Source organism: Bombyx mandarina, chromosome 19 (assembly GCF_030267445.1).
Source record: "Bombyx mandarina strain Sakado chromosome 19, ASM3026744v2".
NCBI lineage: Eukaryota > Metazoa > Arthropoda > Insecta > Lepidoptera > Bombycidae > Bombyx > Bombyx mandarina.
This window is the reverse complement of record NC_143225.1, coordinates 12,868,958-12,879,095: the sequence shown is the minus strand read 5'-3', so window position 1 is coordinate 12,879,095 and position 10,138 is coordinate 12,868,958. Positions and strand designations below refer to the sequence as shown.

General features: G+C 35.6%; 1 protein-coding gene and 2 long non-coding RNA genes across 3 annotated transcripts; 2 read left to right on the top strand and 1 right to left on the bottom strand.

Annotated features, from left to right (window-relative positions):
- Window positions 1-200: 200 nt before the first annotated feature.
- Window positions 201-1,148, top strand: LOC149500895 (uncharacterized). The gene is made up of 2 exons (XR_016324694.1): window positions 201-459; window positions 641-1,148. It is a non-coding gene; the product is annotated as an uncharacterized LOC149500895 (long non-coding RNA).
- LOC149500894 (uncharacterized) lies at window positions 1,147-1,912 on the bottom strand. Its single transcript, XR_016324693.1, has 2 exons — window positions 1,626-1,912; window positions 1,147-1,296 (listed from the first exon to the last, which is right to left on the bottom strand). It is a non-coding gene; the product is annotated as an uncharacterized LOC149500894 (long non-coding RNA).
- A 45-nt stretch (window positions 1,913-1,957) lies between these two features.
- Window positions 1,958-8,342, top strand: LOC114250408 (uncharacterized). Its single transcript, XM_089735408.1, has 6 exons — window positions 1,958-2,326; window positions 3,156-3,510; window positions 4,271-4,412; window positions 5,023-5,111; window positions 6,626-6,699; window positions 6,849-8,342. Exons 1-6 carry the CDS (start codon window positions 2,264-2,266, stop codon window positions 7,698-7,700), a joined length of 1,575 nt encoding a protein of 524 aa, XP_089591534.1. The 5' UTR covers window positions 1,958-2,263; the 3' UTR covers window positions 7,701-8,342.
- Window positions 8,343-10,138: the final 1,796 nt, after the last annotated feature.

Genomic DNA, 10,138 nt, shown 5'->3' with positions numbered 1-10,138 from the left:
CAGTGTGTACAAACTTCTTAATAGGTAAATATATTTTTGTATAGACTTTTTTCTTGAGTAGACAGTAGTTATATTCATTATGGTAGTGCTTTGAATTAAATTAATACTTGTGTCTGTAACTCTTTACAATCAATGAGCCTGTGTAATGCAATTTTGAGCACGATATACACTTGTAAAGATTTTTTTACTTTGTCTAGTCCTAATGGGGTTGGCCGGTTAAAGCTTTTCTCAGATGTCGCCAGCGTAGCTTGTTCCCTTGTCACAGAGAGCCGCCATTTTGTGTGTTTTGCGTTCGTGATATTTCGGCATTTTGTGACTTTGATACGGTTCTTATTACTTTCTAAGTAGTGCTAAACAGTTTTACAACATGTATTCCAACTGGATAGTTAAAGAATTAAAGGAGGAGTTGAGAAAACGTGTTGCATCTTTACGAAGAAAAAAAGTGGATTTTGTCGAAAGGTACAATGTTGATGTTTTATTTTAACTTAGAAAACTTCTCTCAAACTGTTTCCGGTAGCTATTATAATAATAATATTAAATTGTGTACCTTAGGAACTTTATTCCTTGTAGCATGTGCAAAAAGAATTGCTCATATTACACACATTACCTACCAACTAATGTATTATTTTGCTTTTTTCAGATTAGAGCTACATGACCAAAATTTTAATTTTGAAACAAAATGAAAAAAATGCTCTAGCAAAATATGCTAATATATATGATTTGCTAGTGGAACCATGTGGCATTTTCAATAGCCAAGAGCGCCCATATCTTACTGCATCTCCTGATGGCGTGTTGGGCGAAGAAGCTATAATTGAAGTGAAATGTCCATACGCTAGCAGAAAACATGAAATAAATATAACAATGGTGCCTTACTTAGAACAATGTAACGGGATATTGTCTCAAAAAAAAACCTACCCATATTATTATCAAATCCAAGGACAGTTATACTGCTCAGGCAAAACATAGTGCAACTTGGTCATTTACACCTACAAGGACATCAGTGATTTATGTTGAAAAAGACAATAATTTTATAAATAATATGTTAAATAAATTAGATATCTTTTATGAAAATATTTTCAAAGAAGCATTGTATGAAAAACATCTGTATTATAACTATACACACTTGTCGAAATAAAAAATCAGGAATATTTTTAATTATTTTTATTGACAATTCCTTCTCTAATATTACATAAGTAACTTCTCTACTTTTTGTTTCTTCAGAAACTGGTTTCATATTCCATGAAAATATAGATGGTACAGCACCTTTCTTCAGATATTTATGTTAATGTTTGACACCTACAACACAAAGAATAACATTTAAATATACTATCACAAGGAAACCTGACCATAGTTTCAAAATATTTGTTATTGCAATGGATGCAGCGATTTAGATAGAACTTTCAATAGTAACAGCTGATAATGAACAATAGCTCATGAGGAATGTGTTTCCTCCAGTCTGATTTTGTGTTTGTTAAAAGGTTCCTTACAGCATAAATCTACTTGCAAAATTTGTTAGCAACTAATAGTATGCCTAACTAATTATTATTGGATTTTTTTAATAAGAGAACAAAGATGTGTGCTACACCTAGTCATGCATTATAAATATTTGATAGAAAGAAGCATACCTGTGTATTTACTAATGTTTTCATAGTCAGATTCCACAAAGTGTTTACGACATAACCTCGAACTTTTTGTGGGAGTACTTTTTTCGCGTCAAATGGCCTTTAACCACAGTCTTCTAATTTTCTTGTCCTTCGGGAATTGATGTACTCCAATTTCTGAGCATATTGGTACAAAACAACGCGTCATTGTGCTTAAAATAATTTTTAATCAAAAATTCCAATACAAATATTGAATGTTATGGGAACAATGCACACCAGCGCCACTTTGACAGTTGCCAACCCCATTGATTATTGTCATTCTAATAATATAGCATTTGTTTGTGAAAAATCGGAGAAAATACAAAAATCGGATCTAGCAACACTGACCGCTTATCGAAAGTTCAAGGCCCTTTACTGATATCTTTGACAGAACTTGCAATCGCTCACATCAATAAACATTCAAATTATTATTTATTACTCACTACTGTTACTAACTGATAAAAATGTCAGTTAATGCAAAATGACTAAAATAGTGAAGTACCTACATATTTACATCACAAACTATATCTTGTGCGTGTCATAACTCCAATAGAGAAGTCTCGAACACCAAAGGTCTCGAGCGGATTTGACTCTTTAAATTAATATTTTATTAAAAAAAAACGATGTGTGATTTGGAAATTTTAAAATTAGAATCTAGAACAATCACATCGTCCGGCATGGTCGAAGTAGGTATCGTTCATCTTTACATTATTATTAGCATTCTGTACTTTAAAAGCTTATTTTTATTGTTAAAAACTGTACTTTTCTGTAAAATTACGTTAATTACAAAAAAGGTTTTTTGAAGCCACATTTATATCAGAAAAACCCGCGACCATGGTATGCCTAATATTTTTCTGTCTACTTAAGGACAATATTTTTGGCTGGTGACTTAGTGTGTATCCTTCTAATGCTACTTAATAACTATCTATACCCATCACTAAAAAGTTTCTAACTAACAATAAATCATTTTAATGGAGGTTAGATTTTCTTAACTCAACTGTCAGTTTTGTTATAAAATAATTTAATATTGTCAACAATGTGTTTCATAAGCCATGAACAATAGCTGGCTCTTATCTAAAACACTTTGAATTTCAAGCCAAGTAGTAAATAGCTTAATGAATTAGGGCATACCCTAAATTTTTTGTTCAAATGCCTTCATTACTTTCAATTCATTCCTCACACGTACTTAATTTGCTTTACAATAATATTCACTTGAGAATATTAGTTTTTTATTTTGTTGTTTAGTATTTTATAATTTTGCCACGTACCATCCGACTATGGAATGAGCTCCTCCACGGTGTTTCCTGAGCGCTATCACATGTCCTTCTTCAAATGAGGCTTGTGGAGAGTATTAAGCGGTAGGCAGCGGTTTGGCTGTGCCCCTGGCATTGCTGAAGTCCATGGGCGATGGTAAACACTCACCATCAGGTGGGCCGTGTACTCGTCTGCCTACAAGGGCAATAAAAAAAAACAAGAAAAAAAATAACACTTATTAAAAAATATTATTGTTTTCAGTCATACTTAAAACAACATTCCGAGTTTCGTTCAATTAATGTTTGGAAAACCTGGTCCTCCGACAATGAAGATCATCATGTTGTATGCTATGGTAAAAAAATACACTACCATAAATTTATGACACTTAATAATGAAAGTATTACACAATACAAACATTTGGAAACAATGGATGAAAGGAAAAAAGCCTTGAAGAAATTAGCGAAATTATTAGATGAAAAAACTAATTTAATTTGTGAAATGGAATTCTACACAAGGAAACAGTCTGAGAATGATGTTAGAACATATTTAAACCTGATAAAACAACAGTTTGAGTTGCAAAACATAGAACACCATTCAGGGAAGATGAAACCATTTGGTTTGTATTTTTTTTTACTTAGTAATCATCTTGTGCCTTGTTTCCTACAGCCCACGGACACTAACAAATTTAAATAAGATCATTGTCATCACATTGGTACTGTATTAGAGTAATATCATTACTTGCAAAGATAATTTTCAAATAACAAGAGATAGAATTTTATTTTGTTTTTTATGCTCATCCTTTTTGGAGTTTGGTATGAACTTATATTCAAAGCTTATACTTCAGTTCTATCCTTATTTAATGTATGTGTTGAAAAAAGAGCTATCTGTACATTGATAGTACTTTAAACAAGCCTTAAATAGTATCCTCTGTAGTTCAGCTATTTCCCAGGCATTACTGACTTCCATAAGCAATAGTATTCACATACCACCAGGTAGAATGATGTTTGTTTGCTTTTGAAGATAACCAAAAAGAAACATCTACTTTCTCGAGATATATCTACCTTGTTATGATTGGTTGTCTGTATAAGTGATAGTAGTAAGCTCATACAACAATCCTGCCTAGTTGAGCCATGAAGCAGTCATACATTTGAGTTTAAAGAGTGGAACACTCTTTATGCAGTACAAAGTAAACTTCAATGGCAAGGGTCAGCAGGGTTACAAAATATATTTTTGTAACTGTACTGTATTCTGTACTAATAATAGTGGGACTTTCAACTAAAGGGTGACCAAACTAACCAAAAGATATTCTTCTTGATTTAAGAACATTGTCTTCTTATAATTGTTATGTTAAATTAGTATGTTTTTTGTTTTTACAGTGTGCATAGATGGCAACACTCCACTATTATATTTGGGTTTCTTGCAAAGGATTATTTATTTCTTGGGCCGTTTCTGCATATACACAACACCAGAAATGGCTCCAATTTGTACTCTCTTCATGGAAATGGCACACGAGGCTGGGTGAGCCGTACAAACTTAATTATTAGACAACAAAACACATAATGTACTGGTGGTAAGATAAGGGTTAGGTGCAAATCATGTAACATGTCTATCCTGATATTGTGTTTGTGGAGATTACGACGAAAGGCAGATCTTCCACCAAGCGGGTGATATTGTTTGGTATTTACTGGTGGTAGGACTTCTCGAGAGTCCGCGTGGGTAGGTACCACCACCCTGCCTGTTTCTACCGTGAAGCAGTAATGCGTTTCGGTTTGAAGGATGGGGCAGCTGTTGTAACTATAGTGAGACCTTAGAACTTATATCTCAAGGTGGGTGGCGCATTTACGTTGTAGATGTCTATGGGCTCCAGTAACCACTTAACACCAGGTGGGCTGTGAGCTCGTCCACCTATCTAAGCAATAAAAAAACCGACCGTCTGAATGTTGTAGTTTGGAACTTGTTTATATGCAAGCTTATTTTGAAAATAATATAAGCAAGATTCAGACCTTTGACAAATATCTTATGTTGTATGATGGCTACCAGACATAGTGTTATCATTTTTTATTTTGAATTTTCTTTTCTATTTCATGATTAAACAATTATTGTCTTATAAATTTCTTTCATGTTTCAGCTTCAAAGACTATTCGTCGCTAATCATTCTCGACAAAATAAACGAAGGCAAATTACAAGACTTAAATGGAGTGAATGGTTTTCAATCGGGTAATTGATGCAGATATTCGAACTTGCAGCAAAAAAATGCAAAGCTTTAATCTTCTATATCAGTATTATACATATATACAGTATATCAGTAGTATAATACGTGCTTTAAAAATGTTCACGACTGACTTCCACACGGTGAAGGAATAACATCGTATAATAAAATCAAACCCACAAAATTACAATTTGCGTAATTACTGGTGGTAGGACCTCTTGTGAGCCCGTGCGGGTGGCTACCACCACCCTGCCTATTTCTGCCGTGAAGCAGTAATGCGTTTCGGTCTGAAGGGTAGGGCAGCCGTTGTACTATTACAACTGAGACCTTAGAACTCATATCTCAAGGTGAGTGGCGGCATTTACGTTGTATATGTCTATGGGCTCCGGTAACCACTAAATACCAGGTGAGCTGCAAGCTCGTCCACCCTTCAAAAAAATAAAAAAAAACCCCATCAAAGCAATAAAAAAGAAAACTGGTGGCCGAATTCGACTTATTTACTTCATACTGTAATTCATTCTAGTGTAAGATTCGAACACTATTTTTCAAGAAAGTAATTTCCCAAAAACGAATCCTCATTCAAAATAAATTCGCATGTTAAAAGGAGTATTAAAGATTTGCGCTAAAGGACATGGGCCATTTTCGGCCCAGCTACTAGTGCTCTCAAGGACACGAATGAAATATCTATAGAAAAAAACATTTCATTTTTACATACTTATTATAAAATTTAAGGGTATTTTAATGGTGGGATAATTAAAATCATAAATAAAAAGAAATTAGCAGGACTAAGCTACATTGAAGGCTGCCCCGACCTTCAAACAGAAACGCATTACTGCTTTACGGCAGAAATAGGCAGGGTTGTGGTACTTAACCGTGCGGACTCACAAGAGGTCCTACCAAACATGCATATATCATATAAACATAGATTATGTAAATGTTCACCTACATCATATAAATGCTGGACATAATCTTAATAATCCTAACTACCCGCAATATTTACATGATCACTTTACCTTGTAGAACACACATTAAGACTCTCCTCAATTGCCCTGTTCATAAAACACATGCTTACGCAAAATCGTTTTCTGTACAAGCAGTTATACTTTGGAATTCCCTCCCTCCAAGCACACGAGCGCGCAAAACCATAGCAGCGTTCAAGAAATCTGTTAAAGAACACTATTTATCCTTACCATATTAAATAAAAGTATGTATATGTATGTGGGTGTGTGTTTGTATGTATATATATATATATATATATATATATTGTTTTGTATCTTGTAATATGTATATATTATTATATGTAATTTTTACTGTGTGCACTGGGTTTGTGTTCCTAATTCTTCTTTCCTTTTGCGGGTAGGCCCGTCAAAGGAAAGAAGGAATTAGGAAGAATCCAGTAGGCTGGAAAAGATTTCAACATGAAATAAGTAGTACCCTTGTACTCTGTATCCTTATTGTCGTGTTTCTTCTAACAGCTGTGTGTACAAAATATATAAAATAAAAATAAATAAATAAAATACAGGAACCACTGCTGTTGTCACAGCCCGGTGCGATCTGGACTCTGCCGTTGACATGTTCATCGCTTCGTCACCAAATGTGAGTATATAATTATTACCTTAGCTTACAGACGTGCGTCCCATCTGATGGAGAGTGGTCACCGTAATGCTCACGCGTGTCACAACCTCCTTTCATTGCAGCAAATTTCATGGACTTATATCCTGATTGGTGAGCAATCCTTATTTCAGGCACCCTGGAGACTGCGATCTATTTTAGTGCAGGAAAACGTGTACGACCATTTCAAAAGAGCCATGAAGTGGAAACACGACTTGGGATGCTCTGAGAAAAAGCCGGATATCGAATTAAGTGACCTTATGTACGAAATCAAGGGGAAAAAGTTTATCTTCGATTACACGGGGCGCGGTGACGTCACCGGGGTCACGATAGAAGCCTACAGGACAACAAAAGAGCTGTTGCAGTTGCTGGACAATTGTAAACCTTATTACCTCAGCTTATGGGCCAGCGACGTGGCCGAAGCGGACGAGGTTGCGCTGAAATGTTGCTCGAACGTCGTTTGGTCGAACGATCTTGCCAATTTCGCGTCTCCCGTTGCACTTTTCAATATAATATTCCCTATTCGTGTCCAAAACGCGGAAAATGGCGACGAAATTAAAGAATTAGTCAAGGATTGGACTAAATTAAGTTTCGGTGAACGTAAACATGCCTTACTGACTTCGCTGCAAGGATACATAGGGGGCATTGAGTCGAACACCGAGACGTACCGCGAGAATGAGTTCGCTCAGAGATTAGTCGACGAACAATCTGGTTCTTTAATTACACACGGTAACGTGTTAATTAAGGTCTTGAAGAGAACTACCGAACTGCGTCCTATGGTGGAGGACTTTTCGTATGAATGCATCCGGTCAGCTTTGTTTGGCCTCGGTACCGTTGTCGATAAGATTGAGGATGGCTTGTTGGAAGCGTTTAAGGCGAACGGCGTGCCGATCTCGCGTCCCACTATACCGATTGTCGGTTACTGGACAGCTCTGTACAGATACAAACTGATTTGGTCCAGTTACGGTACGATATTCGCTAATTGAGCTCGGGTTTTTGTAATAAACGCTCACTTCGTTAGGACCGGTGATTCAGAGTGAATGAGTAAAATATGACCCCACCCCTACATCAGTGTGCGTGGTGCGAGTTTTTTAACGTTCTCGATAACGTAAAAGTTAACTCATATTTGTATGCAGTTAAAACAGCGCCCCTAGCGGCAAACGTTCCAACTCTATATAATGTTGACTTAACTTTTACGCTATCGAGAACCTTAAAAACTCGCACTACGCACGCTGGAGACTCGATTTCATTATATACTATAGACGTTACTGCCATTGTACTATAGAACTGATACTTGAAACTCGTGTCTCAAGGTTGTCTCGTGTGGCGGCATTTACATTGTTAATGTCCTTGGGCTCTGGTAAACACTTAACACAGAGAGGGCCATGAGAGCACTAGTTGCTTATTAAAAAATACTTTTTATACCAGTTCTTAACAACAATTAGATTTTTAAGCTGAAGTTGAGAAAATAATACTTTTAGGTAGGTAGAAAGAGCATTTAAAAACACTATTTTATAAACAAACATTTTTGCTTAAAAATATTGTATATCGTTATTTTGTTGTACTGGGGTTTATCCTTAAATATATCGATTTTATAATTTGTTAATAAAAAGATATTTTGAAAGCTATTTCGGTTTTTCATTTCGGAAATCACTTTACTAGTTTGCGAGGAGAGGATGTGCGTGGTAATATGTGAAAAATGTTAGAATGAAGAACCAGATTTTAGCGCCATGTTTGGGGCTAAAGCATCTTGAGGGACACTGCTACACAAAAACAAATTTCTCAAATTCAATACGGTCACTTACTGGTGATAGAACCTTTTGTGAGTCCGCGCGGGTAGGTACCACCAGCCTGCCTATTTCTGCCGTGAAGCAGTAATGCGTTTCGGTTTGAAGGGCGAGGCAGCTGTTGTAACTATACTGAGAGCTTAGATCTCATATCTCAAGGCGGGTGGTGTATTTACGTCGTAGATGTCTATGGCCTCCAGTAACCACTTAACACCAGGTGAGCTGTGAGCTCATCCACACATCTAAGCAATAAAAAAAATAAAAAAACTTAATATTCTCTGAAGTATGAGATATGAATTTGTGAAATTCTGTTCAGTGCACTCCACAATTGCGTCTATCTGCATTTTTTGATAAGAGCAGATGGCAGACTGGCTCACGACCCAGCCGATGTCAGGATTTCGTGGTTACCGAAGCTGCCATTTCGCAACTGAATGCTGTTTCTCCTCCTGAATACCTGAGATTAAAGTCTCCGCTACCTTGGATAAATTTCTTTTACTTTAGCGGGAACCCGTGGCTATTTCTCTTCAAAAATAGGATGGTGGTACTAGCTCACAATGCTTATTACCACTAGTTAAGAATTAAGCTAGCGCTACACTATAATGTAATACCCACTGAATAGTTGGAGAGTTGCTGAAACTCACACCACACAACAACGATATATCACAACTTATAAATCAAATATATATAAATTTTATAAAACAAAGTCGCTTTCTCTGTCCCTATATCCCTATGTAGGGGAAAGTGGGGGAAACGCGAACGCTGGGTAATGCCGAATTCAATGGTTCTAATATGTTAGAAAGATATATCCTAATTTTATTTGCCGCCATTTCGGAGATCACGCCACCACTGATACCAGTCAATAACACGGGAGACGCGGACGCACGTACTTAAAAAGGTATGCATTTTTCAATATTTTGTATGTTTTAGATGTAATTTTTTGGTAAATTCAAGTTGATGTAACTTTATTTCTATCTACAATAATAATTCAGCTTTTACATAGTGGAATAATCACATATTACTCAGCTAAATGATAATGATGTAGTAGGCAAAATAAATTTAACCAAAATTGTTTTTTGACCTTTAATTATTTTCGATTCCGCGGGGTAAAGACGAACACTCCATGTCGGGCAATCTCGAACATTCGCCGTTACCCCACTTCCGTTTGTTGGTACCCCGTTCAAATTTTTTTTAAATATTATTACAAATACCTTGTACTTACAAAAGAAAGACCGAACTGAAGTATAGTTTAGAAGATCTCAAAAAGGCTATAGACGATGTTAAAACCAAAAAACTCTCCCTGCGTAAACATATAATGTTTCAAAAACCACTAATTTTGACTATCTAATGAAAGAAGTGTTAATACAGCCATGGTCTGGATGAAAACCTTTATTTACAGACAATCAGGAAACGTAAGAAATCAAGAAGAAAACGGAAAGATGGCAAAAAAAGAACCCAAATAAAAAGACTGAAATGTAATGAGAGAACACCTTCAAGCAAGAAGTATGAAAGATTATTAAAGAATTTGAACAATATAAAAAAAGACTTTAGTGACTCTAGTCAAAATACGAAAAAAAAGAAAAAGGCGAAAAAGAAAATAAAGACTACTTTTTTATTATTTTTTGTAGAGATAAATATAT